The 21408-nt window shown below is 44.5% G+C and overlaps 1 protein-coding gene across 5 annotated transcripts in view; it reads right to left on the reverse strand.

The window, feature by feature from the left end:
- LOC116942380 (protein piccolo) overlaps positions 1–21408 on the reverse strand; it is a 179815-nt gene that overhangs the window by 37781 nt on the left and 120626 nt on the right. For 4 of the 5 annotated variants that reach the window (XM_032954211.2, XM_032954213.2, XM_032954210.2 and 1 more), the window contains exons 11-18: positions 17214–17322; positions 15498–15583; positions 13004–13260; positions 9902–9946; positions 9252–9382; positions 7030–7056; positions 1455–1548; positions 534–605 (exon numbers count right to left, since the gene is read on the reverse strand). In XM_032954211.2, the coding sequence (XP_032810102.2) occupies positions 534–605; positions 1455–1548; positions 7030–7056; positions 9252–9382; positions 9902–9946; positions 13004–13260; positions 15498–15583; positions 17214–17322 (821 nt within the window). The remainder of the gene's footprint in view (positions 1–533; positions 606–1454; positions 1549–7029; positions 7057–9251; positions 9383–9901; positions 9947–13003; positions 13261–15497; positions 15584–17213; positions 17323–21408) is intronic. The other variant, XM_032954212.2, reaches the window with a different exon arrangement.

Below are 21408 nucleotides of genomic sequence, written 5' to 3' on the forward strand. Positions count from 1 at the left end.
TGGTTCATCGACATTCGTGACGTCAACACTCCTACGAAGGAGGCGAGGAAGCTCACAGAGAACAATTACAAATGATAGTTACAGGTGCAGCCCCTGCAATTGCTTAGTGTTGTCACCGCTGGTGGAGAGGTCTCCGTTAGAGGGTTCTCCAGAGGGCCCCTCCAGAAGGTACGTGGCCTACTCTTCCAGACCGGACAGGAATCTTGGAAGAGGTGAGAGTACCCAGACTTTATCTGACCACACGTAACCTGCCGATCATCTATAATGGTGGTGGACCTATTTATACAGCCGGGTGGACAGGGGCGAGGAGGATTTAATAAACTCCCCCTAATGTTTCAACTGCCGCATAACTTCTGGATTGCAAGCCCGGTGTGCTAACCATCACACCACAGCAGCATCCATTACCAAATAGTTTCCATTGCTCATGTTTAATATACAAAACTACAGGTTTTCATTAGGCCGTTAACTTCCAAATGCAAAAGGCACAGATGAAATTGATCCACTTAAAAATACAGTAGTAAGCACTCTCATACCTCGCCGAGGAAATCGTTGGAGGAGAATCGATCGTAGTCCCAGACAGAAAACTCCAGTGTTTTCCTTTTCAGCTGCGATCACACAAACGGCACTGACACTTCATGACTTGAGGTAGGAATGCATCTCATTACGCAAAGAGTATTGACCCCGTCGTGGATATTTCAATGTTAATCATGCATTGTTAGAACTCTTCATCTATCGATACCGATCATCACGTTACGCTTGAATGCACTTCACCATATGTATTGGAAATAAAAAAAAGTATTTTCCATCTGATATTCGATCCAGATTGTGCGATCAGTGCAATGTCGTGTGAGGAAGAATCCATTCGGAACTTGTGCAGAACAGAACAATCACCCATTATCAAAGAACATTCTGTGGAGGTGGATATCATAGAATGACTTCTGAGACACCCTAAAAGTTATGTCTGACCCACATACTCGGTGGCAGCACTTACCGCACCAAATACTGAGAGTAATAACATCGTTGGGTCAGCTAGAACGCTTATTTCAAAACCAGCTGAAGGCTTCATTAGTATTGCTACAGTATTTGTCCAGAAGAGACAAATGAAACGCTGCTTTGGCTCGCAAGCAGGTCGAGCCAGCAGTCACAGACATGCGGTCGTTTGTCCCGTGACGAATGGTTCTCCATGTTTTCACGCTGCCAAAAGGCTCAGCATCGCGCTCAAATTAGAGAGCTTGCCGCGAACCCGGAGGGACAATTCCAGGGGCGTGCATCACCCCTACGAAGCTATCGTGGGGGCTTGTGTATATATATATTTTTTGTGAACAGGAAAAAAGATGGATTCACAATGGGGCCACTAAAACACCAAATGAACAAAAAAAAGACATGACCTCTTAATTTTTAAACGGGTAGATGTTTAAAACGAGCAGGGCAGCACTCTGTGTTGACACACGTACCTCATCGAGCATAATGTTCTTGTAGACGACTGTTTGGTTCCACTCTGGGTTCAGTGTTTTGTGGATGTACTTTGTTCTTCTCTTGTTCTCTGAACTGGCAGGGCCCACACGCACAGGTGGCAGCCACCGTGCTTCGGTGAATTTCGAACGGCAAAACACTTTTTCTTAAACATTTATTTGTAATGAGGCAATGTGCGGGCCCGACGCATCGCTTTGCGACGTGATGCGTATATACGCCGTCAACGTAAGCCAAGCCGGTTATGAAAAGCAGGGGATATAAAGACGGTGGACGGGCTTCGCTGCCCCAAACCATACGGGGGGTCCCACCGAAGGAGGAAAAGGTGACTACACGTTGGAAGCAACACTTTAAACACTTTAAACGGAGCGCATTCGTCGGACTTAGCACTTCATCAGTATTCTGGAAGTGAAATTATATACTCCTTAAATGCAGCAGAGCACCGGTAACATTACTGTTGTCTCATAATTTGATTCATCCCCTCGGTTTAGCTTGCTTCGCACGCGCTCCAGACAATGCCAACAGTGGCTGTGATTGCGTACGTACTGAATTTAAACATTTTTCTTCCTCCTCTGGCAAGAAGAGGCCAGGCTCATATGAAAAATAGACCAGCAATCACTTAGCACACTAGGCTGGCACCAGCCGTGATATTGTGCACAGATTTATTCTTTTTTATTAAAAGTCATAGTCGTTCTGTTGCTTACACTGTTATTGGAGTTTTGCTCTTATTTACGAATAACCCATTCATATTGCTTTTGAGGTTGACATTTTTCGAAATCAGACCATGGAAAATTCCACATTATATATATTGCCCGACTATAATTCTCCAGTGACGGCTAAGCAGCTGGCAAGCGCTACTCTTTGGAAGATGTCAATCAATTCATTAACCTCACCCAGATGCCAAATACTTTCGACAAATATGCGCATTCTTCCAAGGGGTGAAAGTAAGAGAGCTCTCAATGTACAAATTCAACTCTAAAATGAAACACAGTTTGGAGCAATGAGGTTCCATCATGATCAACTAGTACAATACAAGCCCCTTGCGTCAATTTCACTGCACATTTTACAATGACCTTTATCATGCTAACGAATATGATAATCAGCACGATAATCGTATCATTAAGATAATTATAATCTACAATCCATTATCGTCACTGTTGCCCTTTATAACCTGTGCATTGCTGAGAGGTAATTGAAACACGCACACGCCCATGCGTTAAACGGCAGACACTCGTACGTATCTCGAAATGGTTCAAATTTCCCCATAATCTCACAGAGTACGCCGAGCAGTTAATGCCCCACGTGGCATACATTTTCACAAAATGACGACACTCCCCACCACCATAGTAAACAAATAAAGCAATCTCTCAGACTAATATATTTATTTCTCTGCATGCAAACTGGAGAAATGCTAACGGATACATCTTTTTATTAATCAAAGAAGACAGGAAAACATAGGCTGAGGCAATTGGTAAAAAAAACCCATTAGCTTGCTCAGGATGGTGTCATACGAAAAGACACATTTCACTTTTTACCTGACTTAAATTGCTGGGCTCAATTGCGGGTTATTTTTTGTGTAAATGGCACAGTATTTCGGCTAAAAAGGTTTTCAGCCATTCCCTCCAAAAGGCACGCTGTCAAATTAAATGCATGCACATGTAGGGATGCTCCTCCACAACTCTGACACTTTCACATTCACGCCCTCTTCCCCCCCCCCTATTAATATTACCCTAGAACTGAGCCATTGCCTGGACAGGTGCAACACCAAGCCAAACGTGGGGCCAAGTCATCATGTGTCATGAGGGTCTGTAGCCTGCGATGGTTGATAACCACGCTCACCCGCAACCCCGCTCATTGTGCTCAATATTTTTCTTGCTACCAGTGCTGGACTATGGTCAATTGCGGCCTCCCTTCCAGCAGTGACACTTTGCAAAGAGCGTCCAAAGCCAGGCCAGCACTGTCGTTTGGTCGGCGCCAAGAGATCTGCGAGCATTCTCAGCGCCGGGTCGTGCTCCTGATTTTTAATCTCCAGCTGTAGTTCACGGAGAGGTCGCAGGGTCACGGCCAAACCAGCATGCCCTGCACGGTTCGGTCGTTTGTGATGTGGTAGAAGCTGGATATAAGCACATCCCCTTGGGAGGGAGCAAGGCCAAGTATGCTTATATCTGAAGCGTGCTCGTCTCAAAAGTGTCCCGTCTTTGTCTTCTGCCCACTGGTGTGATGTAAGGATGCGTTGCTTAGATGACAACTGTTCTTACGGAAGATGTGATAATATCCAGCGCCGACTTCAAACCGTTCAAAGCTATCAAAAAATTTCCGAACGCTTCATGCAGTTTCGACTGAAACAACAACCAACACAAAAGACCGGGGCGCAAGTGGCGAAGGTGAATTTTCAACCTAATGCACCGTTGTGAGTAGGGTACAAGATACAGGTGCAGCTCGCCAAAGATTTGTATCACGCCACTGCTGTCAGTAAGCCCGTAATCGGAAGAAGATGTTCTAAGGGCAGTGTATCTCAAAATATTTTTTGGCCCCACTGGACCACTCTGCCGACGCAAAACATTTCCGCGGACCCCCCCCCACCCCTGATGACAAAACGCGTTCACTTTCCTCTCTAAACACCAGTAATACTAAATTAATCTAATTACCGGAAAATATAATGTTTTAATGTAGCCATTACGTTATTTGTTTCACTAGGGGGGGGGGGAGGTCATTTAGATAAAGTGAGGGAAAAAAAGTATTTGATCCCCTGCTGATTTTGTACGTTTGCCCACTGACAAAGAAATGATCAGTCTATAATTTTAATGATAGGTTTATTTGAACAGTGAGAGAAAGAATAACAACAACAAAATCCAGAAAAACGCATGTCAAAAATGTTATAAATTGATTTGCATTTTAATGAGGGAAATAAGTATTTGACCCCTCTGCAAAACATGACTTAGTTCTTGGTGGAAAAACCCTTGTTGGCAATCACAGAGGTCAGACGTTTCTTGTAGTTGGCCACCAGGTTTGCACACATCTCAGGAGGGATTTTGTCCCACTCCTCTTTGCAGATCTTCTCCAAGTCATTAAGGTTTCGAGGCTGACGTTTGGCAACTCGAAACTTCAGCTCCCTCCGCAGATTTTCTATGGGATTAAGGTCTGGAGACTGGCTAGGCCACTCCAGGACCTTAATGTGCTTCTTCTTGAGCCACTCCTTTGTTGCCTTGGCCGTGTGTTTTGGGTCATTGTCATGCTGGAATACCCATCCACGACCCATTTTCAATGTCCTGGCTGAGGGAAGGAGGTTCTCACCCAAGATTTGACGGTACATGGCCCCGTCCATCGTCCCTTTGATGCGGTGAAGTTGTCCTGTCCCCTTAGCAGAAAAACACCCTCAAAGCATAATATTTCCACCTCCATGTTTGACGGTGGGGATGGTGTTCTTGGGGTCATAGGCAGTATTCCTCCTCCTCCAAACACGGCAAGTTGAGTTGATGCCAAAGAGCTCCATTTTGTTCTCATCTGACCACAACACTGTTACCCAGTTGTCCTCTGAATCATTCAGATGTTCATTGGCAAACTTCAGATGACCATGTATATGTGCTTTCTTGAGCAGGGGCACCTTGTGGGCGCTGCAGGATTTCAGTCCTTCACGGCATAATGTGTTACCAATTGTCTTATTGGTGACTATGGTCCCAGCTGCCTTGAGATCATTGACAAGATCCTCTCGTGTAGTTCTGGGCTGATTCCTAACCGTTCTCATGATCATTGCAACTCCACGAGATGAGATCTTGCATGGAGCCCCAGGCCGAGGGAGATTGACAATTCTTTTGTGTTTCTTCCATTTGCGAATGATCGCACCAACTGTTGTCACCTTCTCACCAAGCTGCTGTTTGGTCTTGGCCATGGTGGAGAGTTTAGAATCTGATTGATTGCTTCTGTGGACAGCTGTCTTTTATACAGGTAACAAGCTGAGATTAGCACTCCCTTAACGAGTGTGCTTCTAATCTCAGCTCGTTATCTGTATAAAAGACACCTGGGAGCCAGAAATCTTTCTGATTGAGAGGGGGTCAAATACTTATTTCCCTCATTAAAATGCAAATCAATTTATGACATTTTTGACATGCGTTTTTCTGGATTTTTTCTTGTTATTCTTTCTCTCACTGTTCAAATAAACCTACCATTAAAATTATAGACTGATCATTTCTTTTTCAGTGGGCAAACGTACAAAATCAGCAGGGGATCAAATACTTTTTTATCCCTCACTGTATTAAGGCTGGGGTAGTTTAATTAGGGTGACTTACCTAACTTCATTTTTTTAATTAATTATCATGAGTAGCATATTCGTTAATGTTCGACCACTTGGAGTACCGTCGGGAACCACTGGTGGTCTGGGGACCACACTTTGGGAACCACTGCTTTAGAGGCCCTCCCCTGGAGGGTGTTCACGTATTCTGTCATGCTGGCCGGACATATTTTGGAAGACGCGGAAGTCCCCACACTTTACTCCACCGCACGTGACCTGCCAATCAACCAACTGTGGTGTGTGCCCCATTTATACTGTTGGGTGGACAATAGCAGGGGGAAGAAATTTAAGGAAGTTTTACATTGTTTCAACTGTCGGGCTGGAACATCGAATTGAACTGGCGACCTCTGGATTAGGAGTCCAGTGTGCTCACTCACCATGCCACCAGAAAATGTATTTTTCTTTGTTAAAGCGCAGGTGAGTTACATTCAGTGGAATATTGTAAAATTAAAATGAGTGGTATCGCTCTCTTTTCCATTAGTGGAGATAAGTCCCTTACGATGGTTTCATCTCGAAACTGCTCTATCCTCGGATGAAAGCCCAGTCACTCGTAGTCATGGGAGCAGGAGCGGACCTAGAGGAGCTGCCAGCAACTGTCGCCCTCACGGCGAACCACGCAATCGGCGCTCCCACCCTCAAACCCCAAGGGCAGATCCAGGCTGAGGTTTTTTGGTAAACTGGGAAACATTTTGCCCCTTCCGTTTAATGTTTTTTTAAGTGGATTTTTTTTCTTAAACAGAGGCATCATTATTCGGTTTGCCCGTCCATCCATCTGTCCGACCAATAAATTATCATGAATGTTGAGAAATTAATTATCATTTATATTCCCTTTGTACGCGCACGAGAATTGAAATAATGACATCTTCGTTATTTCATTATGTATATATTTTTTTATTCGTATTTTTTTCCCTAGAATGTGGCGCCCCCCACTTAAATTGGTGCCCAAGGCGACCACCCAGTTTGCCTATGTGGACGGGCCGCCCCTGCATGGGATGTCAGAAAGAACCGCGGGACAACACGCATTCGATTGGGCTCATGCTGCCGCCGATTTTGAAGCCAGGCTGTGGCTTCACACACGCCTGTCCACCGATAAGCTGAAACTCAATAAGAGTGAGCAAATATGATGGATCCCTCACAATTCTGACCAAATGATTACGTAATTGGCCTTGGATTAACAAAAATATATACAGTGTATATATATACACAAACACATGCAAACACGCAAGGGCAAACAGATTGAGAATATTATGAAAAGGAGAAACAAACAATACCTGGCATTTTGGACAACCATAACTTGACTGCATATCCCAGAATGCACGGGGCAAGCAAGAATATCAACACATCAAAGCATCAGCGCACAGACAAGCAGAGAAACAAGTTCGAGAGAGGACACTTTCCAGGTGAGACGGGGGGGGGGACAGACAAACAAAGCAAAGTGAGGACAGCTGTACACCCACACACATTTCGTGGACTTTCAGGCACGTGGCTTTCAAACAGGTTCGCAGACATTTGGCAATGAGACTATAATAACAAACGTGACAAACAAATAGGGTTAAGCCTCGGTGCTGTCTCATTCGAAGAGTGAATCGCGGTGTGCCGTCTAGAGGCGATGACGTTCAGACGAGTATGACCAAGAGAAAGGGAATACTAGAAAAGGTGGAATACTACGTTATTATGATGATTCAAATTAATATAGAGTCATAACTTCTGGTTAAACAGAACTAAAATGAAAACGGCTGACTAAAACAACACACTCGTTATCATCAGCTATCATCACAGGCGTCTGCCCTTGGTGCCTCGTTAAACTTTCATTGGACGGCATCCAGCCCTCGCCACGCGCTAACCCCAGTCGTTAGCACCCACAAGAGACCATAACCTGAAAACGCAGAGGGAGAAACTGTTGCGTCTTGCAGCTGTCTGACAAGCCAATGGAGAAACGCAATGGCTCCAAATCATTAATCATCATCATCAGCCCCATAGCCTATCCAGTGTTGGTCAAAGGCCTCCCCCAGAACGTCATCATCTTTCACAATCTCACAATAAAACAATCCATCTGACTCCTGCATGCCAAATGATCTCTTTGCTCCATCTCCTCGGCGGACGTTCCCTCTGGAAGTGTCCTCCCCCTTCGGCTGCCACTACATCATTGATGTTGACTATTGGCCATCATACCTTCTTACGACAAGTCTTGCCCAAGCCCCCTGCCTTTTATAAATCATCAGCATGTTTCTAACTGGAATACCTTGCAGATCTCGTCAAGGAGCATACACCATCATGTGAACTACGGCTATCCTCGCAGTGGCTTTTGGCTAACCGTCAAACAAAGACGCTCACTGCATCGCACACTTACAGATGCACTTCTGCGGCCATCTGGAACGCTCTTCCTTCTGATATTAGGAAGCCACTGGAGCTATGCACTTTTAAATCATCTAGATGGAAAACTAATTTCTGTAGAACTGCTTTTATCCGTTTAGTTCGTTGTATTTCCCCCACACCTTCAATTAGCACAGTTGGCTATGTACGGTGCAAAATAAGTTCAACATACGTACAAACATAAACAATACAACATACGTACACACATAAAACCTGCATATGCTCTCCAAGATGTGTATTCCTCATGCTGCGCCTCAGTATAATTGCAGGCCTATATTTAATGACATATGTGCCATACAGTGTTATTCCACAGATGGCTTTTGGCAGAATGAAGGATAGATTACAGGTCATAATCACGATGGAATTTACTGCAATAATTACCATTGTCATCGATAATTAGGACAAATAATGGGAATGGAAATACCTCATTACATGAGTGACCACACTGATCTGCCAATGCTTAATCCTAACAGACTTTCATTGGGGAAAGCAAGATACAGACACATTAATAAAGCAATTGCAAGTCAAAATAGAGCCACATTTACAAACACCGGGCACTTCAGCTCAGACAATGAACAAAGCATGAGATGCTTGCGGCTGTGTTTCATTTAATGTGAGGCAGCAGTGCAGTGCAGCATGCTGAGACTATACATGCACTGACTCAGAGTGTGTCGTGAGTAATCTGCAGATCTTTGCCCTGTGGATTTGAAGATTCTGATAACGAAGCTGAGCTCTGTAAAAAAACAAAAAACTTCTGGGAAGAAAAATCTTAAACGGCAGTAGAGTTTCACGACTCTCTTTTGTTCAATATATCCCTAGCAGGCTAGACGGCGGAATTACATCCTCACCCTTATTGCCTCGTTTTTGTGGGTGACAGAGGGGTCAAGCAGCAATCACACATCGCAAAGGTGCACCGCATGCAATATTAATTCCCATCGCTCTCTCTTTCGAAGTGTCACACGAATTCATTACGAGCGGAGGCAGGGAGCGCACTACACGTAACATCTACCAGGAGCAACCGCTTTTCCCCTTGTGAGGGCATTCAGTTTTACAAGGTGGGGGGGCACGTGTTCATGCCTTGGCCGAGTGTATTTTTCAAAGGGCGGCCGATGGGACTCACCCGCGCCCCGGTAGGAGGTACACCTTGACGAAGGGGTCCGAGAAGCCGTTATTGTCACGTGGTGCCAAGCCCCGCGCTTGCAGGACGTGAATGATCAGGTTTCCCGAGTGGCGGTCAAAGCTCATTTGCAGCTGCACGGAGGTGGACAATCATCATTCAATCAATCTTCATTTTACGTGCCAATGTCGCCCTCAATAAAGTGGGCATCGGTGCACATCACGGCGGAACGGGAGCGGTAACAGTGGCGGGGGGGGGGGGGGGTGCGGCCACGGAGAAACAGGGATGAGAAAATAAACCCGTCACGCCCTCCGCGGCCGACGTCGAGTGAGCAGAGTAAATTGCAACCGTGCGCAATGAACAGCATGAGAAAGGTAAGTAGTACATGAAATAAAGTAGATGAAAAGTAAAGAGTTTTTAATTAACATTTTAGATTTTATGGGACAAGGAGAGGGCAAGGGGCATGAGGCCACCAAACGTGAATCTCATTGTACGCTCCTGTGAGCACACGGCACACACAAAAACATGGGTTTTATAGCATGGTACACATTTTGGTTATTGCACTTTGCCACGAATAGGCACAGAGCAAAATGTAGCATGGAATTCAGTACGAATGGATATAAAAAAAGTGTTTAAAAAAAAAAAACAGTTACCTGAATCTCCCCAGTAATTGGATGAGAAGGTTTTGTAACTTCGATCTGTTGCAATCAAATAGAACAATATAACATTTCACTGAAGAAATTGCAATCTCTATCCATTATCAGTTCGAAGAAAAAATACTTTGTAACACTGCAGATTTGAAAAATTGAAATTTCTTCACCAGTTTGATGTCTCTGCTGTGCATCAGATAATGCATTAGAATAAAAAAATTGTGTGATGCGATATACACAAAACGTCAATGGCATATAAATAAATAGAAACGCCATGGGAACAATAGAATTAAAATTGGTTCAACACATAATCTAAACGTTGTTCTCTGATGTGGTCCATGAAGTAAATAATTAAAGCAGAATATTCTAATTATTGTTTTGTTTTTACTTATTCATGATGCATAAATTCACTGATAAACCACAATCAAATGGCTATGTAAAAACTCACAATATAGTTCCCAGCTCATAAGTCTTTAAATATCAAAACTTTCAAAAATGTGTTAGTAAAAAGTTTATTGTTTACATTAACTCACAGCGTATACACAGCCTATGAATTAAATGCAGCACAGATGAAATGAGCACACAAGTCAACGTGCAGGCTGACAGATCATCGTCATGACCGATGACACAACACGGTGTTGTATGCCCAGCAATTGGGACCCTGCCAATATTCCCGGGGATATTTTAAGACTGCACGTTGTCAGAGGGAAGGTGCTGCGTTAAAACAAATGGCAGCGTAATGTGACATCGCTTCCCGAGTGTATTAATCAGAGATTTCAGATCCACGGGTGAAACCATCCGGCTGTGCTAAAGGTGGTCAAACTCTGGCAGTCCAAAACCACTTGCTGCTCACAGAACACGGAACATTGGCCACGCAAGTGTGGGATATCTTGTTGCGGACGTTGTGCCGTAGATAAGCGGGCACAGATTTGTTAAGTGAAAGCTATTCTCCTCCACAAGATAAGATGTGCCCTTTTTTGAGCTGCCGTTTTGTATTTACAAGAGGTGGTCATTTTTTGAGCTGCCGTTTTGTATTTACAAGAGGTGGTCCTTTTTTGAGCTGCCGTTTTGTACGTGTAAGATGTGCGTGTTTGAGCTGCCGCTCTCGCTCTGGCCCCTCCCCCCCCTCCAACCGTATTTCCTATTTAAGCTTCTGTTCATCCCTCCGGCCCCCCCTCTCTGCCTCCCTGTCCGTCTTTCCTCCCTCCTTACCTCTTGGTGGACTTGTATATGTATTTCTACTGACCGTGTACCTCGTATTTTTTCATTCTATCTATGCTGGTATGTGCAATCCAAAGGTTGAACACGAAATTTAACACTCTTCTGAAATTCGTGGTCTGCCAGGAAGTGTCTAACTGTGTTGTTGGCCTGACTGGATGTGCTTCACATAATGTTTTTTCAGGTTTGTTGAATTCTCGTCTCTCATCTTTTTGTTGTATTTACCTCCGTGATTTGTTCTTGACACCTGATGAAGATCGCTTGCGTTGTGATCGAAACGTCGTGATTGTTTTTGGTTTTAATATAATTTTATTGTATTTCTACATACGTGACTTTACCGAAAAAAACAATGAGTGAGTATATTTCTATCAACCAACTTTATGCATTCCTATTAAAAGAAACGTCAACCATGTCAGACCTATGAACATTTGACTCCATGACAAAGAGAGGCTCCCAAAGTTGTAATTTTTCCATGCGAAAAGGACTATCTTTATTGTCTAAACGTATGCAACGTTACAAATAGTCCCCTCTCAACTCTCTTCTCGATGGTAAACACATAGAACAGAACCAGCACATGAAAGGAATCGCATTTTGAGGATCTGTCAGCAGCAAGGTCACATCCACTTGGGTTAAATTGAACGTGTAACAAGCCTGATAATTCATGACCAATGGCTAATTTTTTTATTTCGCAAAAAAACACTTGATATGGTGCAAAACTTTCATATCCATTTAAATGCAGGCTGAATAAATACATGACGTTGAAGGATATCAACGTTATGCAAACGCCACTCGGGACTGCACTTTCACGGCGCTGTGAGCCCGGTGGCGGCGCAAGAGAATCTCATCCATGCGGCCTGGATATACTCCCATAGGTGCCAACCAATGCGATCTCAATAAGGTGTTCGCTTTCTTCATGGTATGGATGATGCCACCGTTTTGCAAGTGGGCAGCGGTGAGGGAGGGAGTGAAGGGGTTGGGATGAAGATGGCGATGGGGGCATAGCCGGGTCGAGGGGAGGGAAGGGGCGACGCCGTGACCCTGCCGGTGTTGTTACGCAGGGACAAATCGACGCCGTCTGCGTGAAGGCGCTGTGCAGCCGGAGGGATGGGACACCGGGCGGGCAACGTTAATGTGGCAACGACGCCGGCTCGAAGCCCTGCCTCGCGTCACGATTATATATTTTTGGTTGTTTTGTAGCTCCCGCTATTTATAGCGTGGTGGTACATTTTTAATGCATCATAGCTAGTGGTGGTGGAAAAAAAAGGCATTGTTCATCACAACACAGACAATTTTTTTCCCGGGGTTGTACCGATCTCATGCATGGATTTTTAGTCGTGGGGGGGGGCTAAAGTCCATTATTCCTCCGTGCCGACGTCAGGCAGTAATAGGGTGAAAGCCCCCTACCCCCACTCATCCCCGACCCTCCCCACCCAGCTTGGAAATTCTAGACCACGCTTACGTACGTGGTCAAGGTCTCACATTAGGCCCTGACGACGACGCAAAGCACAATTCAAACAGTGGAGGAGATCCAGCAGGCTGGGAATCAAGTAGTTTTGCTACCCCGACGCAGGCTGTTGGGGGCAAGTGCTATTAGCGAGCGCCCGTGAAGGCCGGAGCATGCAAACTCACAAAGACAACGATCCCCTGCATGGCTTCCACATATCTTTGGGGCAGGTGCTGTTCGCGGAGCATCTGTACATTGGGAGAAATGCGCATGCACGCGCGCACGCGCGACACACGCACGCGCCGGTACAACTAGCTGGGTGCATCGTGCCACAGGTGAGACTGGCAGGGTGGATCATGCCACAGGTGAGGCTAGAATTGTGGATCATGCCACAGGCGAGAAGTCACACGAGGAGGGACGGGAGACAAGAGGGAGGCACTGGCCTTGGAGTGGCGCTTCTTGCTGCCGCTGGCGGGCGAGGCAGGTCGGCTGGGGCTCGACGTGGCCGACAGGCCGTCCCGTAGATGCTGCTGCTGCTGCTGCGTCGTGGCCGCGGGTGTGGCCGTGCCGATGACGATCAAGGTCTTGCCGTCCATCTGCGCCGTGGCTCCGGCTGCTCCTCCGGCACACTGCGCCACCTTGCGCAGCTCGTACGCGAGCTGCTTGGGGTCCACGCCCGGCGACCTCTGGCGCTGCGATGCTGTGAACCAAACGCGGCATGGTTTGTGGATTTGAAGCTCCACCCCCCCCCCCTTTCAATTTGTCTCTGTAAGATAGTCCTTGCCAACCACGCCTTTGGTACGCTCAACAGTCGAGCCCAGTCGCACATTGAAGTAACAATCCTGGCACACCTTCGTGAAAAGGTGGGTGCCAAACACGGCGTGATACTGCTCTGAATTACTGCTTTGGGTTACACAAAAGAGTTTTAATTAACATGCGTTTGAGAGTCTGATTTTACTCTGAGAGAGTTGAGAGTTTCGAATGACTAAGTGATCTCTCTCTCTGTTATTAGCAACTCGCACTCATAGCTGATTCATTTTATGGTATAATTGCACAGACCTTAATCAATAGAACCACTTGTTTTTTTGCAAGTGCAAGTTTGTTTTTTGGGTTTGACATGGTGTTCGGGTGATAATTAATTTCTCTAGAACTGCTTTGTGTGTTTAGTTTGTTGTCCTTCCCCCGCACCTCCGATTAGCACAGTTGGCTATGCGCGGTGCGAAAGAAATTCAACATACAGTACATACATTTGGGACACGTGGTGTGGTATTTTAATACAAAGTGTGATTTTTGCACAAAGTGAGGGTTATTTATTGTAAGTTATCACGAATAGGAACGGGGAATATGTATGACATTGCCAATTACTTTTTTAATAGAAAACACTGCATATAATATTAAACTCATGGCACAATATCGATGTCTTTCCAGGCATTTTATTTCCATCCTTTCATGAAAAAATATTTAATGACATAAGCAAATAAAGCACATCATGAGTAAAAAAGTAATATTTTGATGAAAACTGAAGGCATTTTATATTCATACAAGTGAAAATAACTTTTGTCTGGCAAGAAACTATTTAAAACACCTTTAATCTGTAATAAAAGCGATTCCATGATTCATCATTACCACATGGCATTTCTAGAATTTTGCCACACAAATCTACCAGTCACTGCAGGCCAATTGTAACAAAAAAAGCTATGAGGAGGAAGAGTAGGAGGCTCCTATCCCCAGATGTAATTCAAAGCCAATCAATGGAATGAGGGTAGTTGATAGGTCTTTTCCACATCAGCCAGAGTCCTTTTTGTTTGCTTAACAGCAAAAGCCACAGGGGCAACGATGAGACCTCGATCAACAATGCCACTGCTCAAAGGGACACCTTTAGACTCAAGGTCCGGCCTTTCAAGAGCGCATTGAGTACACAGAGTTGATGCATATTTTATTTTAATTTCACGGCTCGTTTTTAAGATATCAACTCTCTCTCTCTTAATCTGTATAGCTAAAAAAAATATCGTCAATATAACGGTGATTCAATCCGGTATACTCTGGATGATTCATCCAGTACGGTATACGAACTCTGGCTATTACATTTTTTATCCTCTAATGCGAAGGTTGACGGCAGGTTTTGGATATTTTGTTTTAAATTGGTCTGCGTGGCAAGGTAGAAAAGTAGGTCATGTATCTCTCAGGAACTGATGTTTAGAATAAACAATGAACACAAGTTTCAAACAGAGGACACCACACTGACAGCACAGCAGACCAACAAACACATTGTTACAGGGAATCCTTCCCAGACACAGCCAAATGAGCAGAACTCTATTAATGGGCCTGGCCGAGTCTTCCATTACTAAAGTTCTGGAAATTACACCATATAATCACTTTAATATTTCTCACACCAGGTACAGACACTAAATAAAATATGGATTTGCCCACAGCTCCTGGTGGCAGCGTGGATTGTAAATTTATTTTTGGCGGGTCCCTGGGAAGCCTGCTGGGGTGGGGGCAGGAAGGGGGAGGGGAAGTGGGGGATGGATGGGGAGGGTGGGGGGTGGCAGGCAGGGGGAGGGGGGTCTACAGTTGCAGTTTGTCATCCTCGAAATGAGTTGGTTGTTAAGGTTTTCTCCTTTTCAGCTTTTTACTGGTGGGACCTGGCTTCAACGGGCCCCCGAACGACGATCCACCACTGGACAGGTCAAGCACTCTTTACTTGCGTTCCACAACTACACGACGGAACTGCACGCGGTGAATTAATTTAGACCACCTCCGTTAATAAAGTATAGATGCGAGTCGGACAACTATTATTATTTCAATAGCATTTAAGATCTCCTGCTCAATTGGCTCTGGGTGTCACAAGTGTAAAAAAAAATAAAAAAAGCTATGGCTCTGATTTCGACAAAGAATCCCAAAGGGGCAGTGAGATGATGCGTAGACCTTACTTACTCAAGCTGGAATATTCCTGCAGCTCTAGGCGTTGAGGGTTCTCCAGGTCTGAGAGCATGTTGAGGTCCCTGTTCGAGGACACAGATCTACACACATTATTTTGTTCCACTGTAGGCGATTTCCACAAAATAGGGCTCATCACTCACCGAATTGACATTCAAGAGTGCAGCATTTTTGCAGGGAGTAAGACAAGGAGTAAATTACGATGACATCCCTTTAACCCCTGGATGTTTTTGTTTTTGCTCTTTTCAGGAGGTCACGGGATTTTGTTGTTGCTGTAAAAATGCCGTACGGGCAGCCAATTCGGATATCACGAGATGTTCTTTATGAAAAAAAAAATAACTTGCTTCGGCGCACAAGATAAATGCCATAAAGTAGGGGTTGAAGGATGCAATATTTAATAAATAAATTCCGATTCCTAAGCTCATGGTATATGATTTGGATCGTGTAAGGATACATATTATTCCGCTTCATAAATGTTGCACGCAATGGTTTGACATCACCCCTGCAGCTACTTAGGAGGCACTATCATTCACTGCAATATATACTGTATATAAAATTACTCATCCGTTAATCAAACATTGACCTTGAATTGCTGAAGTTCATCGATTTGCCCGACGAACTGCTCCACCCCTACTATACAGCATTGAATATACAGTTATTTAACACACACACCTCCTGTAACATCGATAAATAAATACTAATACTACATTAAACTATCTGGGGTTATTTACCTCTGTGGTGTACTACGGACGGCACTTTAATAAGGATGGCCCCATTCTTAACGCGCCCTCATTTACAACTCTCCGCCGGGCAGAGGGAGTGCCAAAGCGTTGCAGTGTAAGGACCCTTCATCAGCACAGACATTGATCGACACTCCTTGCCAGGTTTTAGCTTTTCTAATCTTCTTCGAAGGCTGCTCAATCCTTGTGTAAGCCTCAAGGCAACAACATCTTGGGTCGGGAATAGTAGATATTAGTCTACACCGAGGCCCAAAGTTTATTGCGTTTCTTCATGTAATAAATAAAATGACCGTTCCTTTTGTAATACAAATAAGCCGAGAGATATGCAGCATTATATACAAGGCATATTGCTGTGCATGTGTATATTTTAAAGTGCTAAAGCGAATATATATGTATATATTTCCACATCCTGTTCCATTCGTGGTTGACTTTGGCCCTTATCTCTCCAGGGCTGATATAATGGATGCCACTTTGTGGGAAGTGGAGTTGGATCCTGGCTTGCGGCTTCGATGGGCAACCAACCAGCATGCATTCAAGAGGGTTTTGTGGATTTTCTGCAGGGCTACATTGTCAGCAGCCGGAGCACCGCAGTAACATCCATTACTGTGCTGCACGATACTCAATGTATATACTCCCCGCCTTCACAGATCTTCGCACTGACCAGCGTGGTGCACTATGGTGAACGCACTCCTAACAAATGACCCGCGTGACATGGGGGAAGGCCCTCATCCAGCAGTGGATTTGGCAAAAGGGCCACACCGGCACACGTGCTGTCGCCGTTGGCGATTGCAAAAAAAAAAAAACCCCACGTTTATTTTAGCCATGCTGCTGCAACATGCAGTGACTTCATCACCCCAGGCCAGAGATGATGTTTTGCCCGTGGTTCCAGCCGCTGGGCCCGTAGGCCGAGCATGCGTCGCGTCTGCCACTAGCGCCCGCGCGGAGAGGGCCGCGAGACGGCGGCGGCACGTACAGGCGGACGCAGATCTCCACCTCCTTGTCGTGTCTGCTCAGGATGCTTTGCACCTCCTCGAACGTCCTCCCGGTCAGCGGGATTCGGTTCCACTCCAGCACTTGCATCCCTGCGGCAGGGCACGACAGCGAGCACAATACGGTGGCCTCTGGTTAAACCGTCCGGAGCTCATTAATAGGCCACGAGTTGTTAACAGAGCATGAGTCAAAGAGGTGGGTTGGTACTACCTGCGGTGGTAAACGCCACCAGTAATCCGGCCGGGCAGTATCTCTCATTGGCAGAAAGCTTAGTTGTACGTATATGTCTTTCGCACGGTGCGTACCCAACCGTGCTAATTGGAGGTGCGATTAGTGCGGTTGGCACATACTCTGTTTGATACACTCTCTATATTTGTCATATCACGTGGATGTTTCATGTCACATACGTTCTAGTTTTTACTGCTCAAACCGGTATTCTCTAGGTGACATACCGCAGTAAACATGGGAACGTTCGGCCAATGGTTTTAAAACATGCCAATGTTCCATGTTTATGGAGACTATGGTCCCCTTATTTTACAAAAATCTATCTCAGAAACAGTTACAACAGTGACCTTGCTATCATGTGTATATATTTGTGATCTAGAAGTAAACTAATTAAAGAAAATCATGGTAAGAATTTGCCACACTAGGTGCTACCAACAAGACATTTTTGGGCTATTTACTCAAGGACCATGAAGCCACGCACGGAACGCTGGGTGGCCCATAAGTTTCATCACGACGGGCTAAACCGACATTCTGTGTTACGTTGCTTGATTCAGCAGACTTGTAATGGTGCCTAAGATGATGCTAAACCACCAAGGCAGCGTGCGCCCCCTCAATCGCATCATGAGATTTTTTTTTTTTTACAATTGTGTCTTTTCATTTTAGCAAGGGCCTTCCTTTGTTTACGAATAAGCTACGAGACTGGCACGCAGCTGGCCGCAAGTCCGCCCGCTGAAGCTTCGTGGCTTATTTAAAAAACAAATTAAGGTCACACTGCATTCACAGATAAACAAATGTGGGAGGAACATTGTCGATTTTTTTTTTCTTTTCGAAACTGATTATCAGTCTTAAATGTACACAGGCCTCTGAAATGCACATCTTTACAACACCGCTGTGTCACGATGTAGCCATGATCATTTCTTCACGTGAGGATGCTTTTTTCTCTCCGAATAACACCCGTGGAATACCAAGGGGTTACTGTACACGCGCCTGCGGTCACCACCAACCCGCGACTGACCATTTTCACTCTCCCCTCATCCGCCCCAAAGATTTTCGACAAACTACAGAATTAGTATTGCTTCTCTACGGCCGAAGTGAATGTGCAGACATTCAACAATTTAGCGTTATATATATTTTTATCTTTTCAGAGATTGTACAAAATGCACAAATGGTGCATCAAATATAAACCACGCACTTGCACCTTCTTTCATGTCTGCAAGATTTTGGTGCAGAAAAAAGTGCGCAATTATTATAATGAAGCGTACCAGCGTTGCAGTTGTTTCAAGAGGAAATGCTCATTTGCATCTCTCACTGGGATCTATAGTCCTGTGATTTCATTATTCCGTTGATGTTGGCATCTTAAGGTATAACATACAACTTATCTACTGCTGGAATTCCCAACAACAATGGCAGGTGATGTTTCAGAATTCCTTATTTGGTTTATATGCTGCATCGCATTTGCCTCTCCTGCCATTTAGAGGACAAAAAGGCTTTAATGTGTCATTATATTCTGTACGCTCAAATTAAATGAATGTGGCAATTAGCTCTCAAATAATTATACGGTTTTAACTCTTTTGGGGAAAGAATGGAGAAACCAGACTAAATGACAAATTCAGCGGCATAGGATTAGTAGCCACTTTTGTTCAATTGCATCGGAGGGGTAATGCAGAAATTCATAACTGGATTTGCTTCTATTAATTAATGTTTAAGATGGTTAGCTTTCACCTTATGAGCTGTATATCGTGATTTAAACATTTTCACATCTGGCTCAGTTCAACGACCTTCTTATATCAGTGGTGGGAATCTCACGAGATTGCTAAATGCCACAGTGGCAAGTGGCTAACGCTTTTCACATTTTTCACGGACTGCATTAATGTATCTGGAAAAATCGAAGATAATAAAACATAATTTATTGCCATTGCACGTATGATACCTACGTCATCAGTTCATACCATTGCTGGCCTAGGTGACCTCTTGCCTGTGCTTTTAACTCACTAACCCAATGCAAAATGCAAACATCAACACTATTAAGATATTCCTTCCAAAGCAAATCGTGTTTTTCAAGACATATACTCACAAAACATTACATGTATGCACCTATGACCAAATATTAATGATTGCATCTGCTCTCAAGAGCTAAATAGGGTGAAGCTTGATTGGTACGTATAAGAGAGATCTGAATACCAGGTGGTTATAGGCTAGGGCTGCGAGGTGGTAAAGGAAATGGCAGTCAAGCAATGTATTCTTGAGTCTAACCATGCTGAGTTTTGAGCGTTCATCCCTCGTATGTATACATTTCCTCACGGCACTCTTGTCATTCCCCTCCACATGAAGCAAAAGGCTCATTCATGGAACTGGCCAAACATACCAATGCAGGATCCTCCTGAGAGAGTCGTAAGACTCCGTGAGTGTTTCCTGATGAAATGAAGAAAATAATTATTATGGATAATTTCACTTGAATCTAGATCATTATCACCGCCGACCATGATAAATTCAATTCTGGATGAAGAATTTCCCCAAGCAAAAACATCCCCCAATCCTATACCCTGTGAAAGATAGTTAAACATGAAACACATCGGATCATGTGTCAATAACACCCCTTTGATTTTATCAACACGTGAAGACTGTTTTGGCATAGGCCTGATGCATAACTTTTTTTTTCCAAAAAAATCGTTTTGATGAAAGAGAAACACGACACCTGCCAGGACTGGTGCACGACTCGGACACTGTCATTACACCCCTGCCAGCGATGTTGACAAATGCCACTAATTTACATTCTGTAACAGAATGGCACCTAAAAACCTGGTAAATTTCATGTTCCCGACTTACCCTTCGAATTACGGGTCTCAACCACAGCAGGCGCTAAATTTTACATTCAGCTGTTGCAGTGTGAGAGCACGGCTTGCGTTGCAATCTGGAGCACACGAGTCAAATGCGTAAAACGAATGCGAAATATGAAAATCTCTGCGCGCAATTGCAGTGGACGGCTGGGTATATATTTACGTGTGTATGTGCGTGATAAACGTGCGGAAATGTGCTCGCCCAATGAAGCTGTTTTTAATGGCTGCAAATTGCTACAACATAGAAAGTTGCTCATTCTAGGTGACAAAGCCTTTGCCGCCGCAGCACCAACGTTTTGGAACAACCTTGTTTCCTCCCTTAACATCGTAAATGTTCATCCCAAAAAAAATATCCCGAAGCAGAAGATCAGTGCTGCATGCAACTGCATTTGCAAATGTGATTTGTAACTTTCATCCTTCGCCATGTATCGATAGTTCAATTTTGATAGAACTAACGACTGTGTGTTGTCTTGATGTGGTCTGGGATTTGTTTTTTTGCTGTTGTTTTGCTGCCTTGGGATTTGTTGTACATATGCAATTTGAGCTCATATGCTTTATCTATTTTACGTAATTATTTAGCTGTTATTTGTTTACCCCTCCTATACTTTGCACTCCTATCTGGGTTTTTTTCATTGTTTGTTGTTGTAACTTTTTGACCCGCCCCCTACTGGACATCGGATTTCTCCAGGATAAATATAAAAAAACATTCTGATTCTGAAAACGATTGTCACTATTAAACACACACACATTTCAATTCACGTTGTAGATGTGATTAGGCATAAAAAGGTTGTGCTGAGTAAGACACGTGTGTGTGTGTGTGTGCAGGATTGTGGAGGGCCGGTTTACGGGACGGGTGTAGCGCTGCGGAGGAATCTGCACGAACCGCCCAGCAACCAAGAGGAAGACCTCAGCGCGGGCGGTGGGAGACTGAGCACGGATCGTGGGAGACGGATCTTGGGCGCTAGGGTGGCGAAATGTTAACTACCTCGCCTGGTATAGAGGCGAGTGGTTCTGTATTTTACTGGTTTGTATTGCTGTATTTGCTCAGTACCCTGGTCTCCCATTACCCAGGTGTTATTCACACATCAAGACATTAGGCACAATCGATAAAAAGGT

Source organism: Petromyzon marinus, chromosome 14, assembly GCF_048934315.1.
Source record: "Petromyzon marinus isolate PM22_M1 ecotype Great Lakes invasive population chromosome 14, UKy_Petmar_22M1.pri1.0, whole genome shotgun sequence".
Lineage (NCBI taxonomy): Eukaryota > Metazoa > Chordata > Hyperoartia > Petromyzontiformes > Petromyzontidae > Petromyzon > Petromyzon marinus.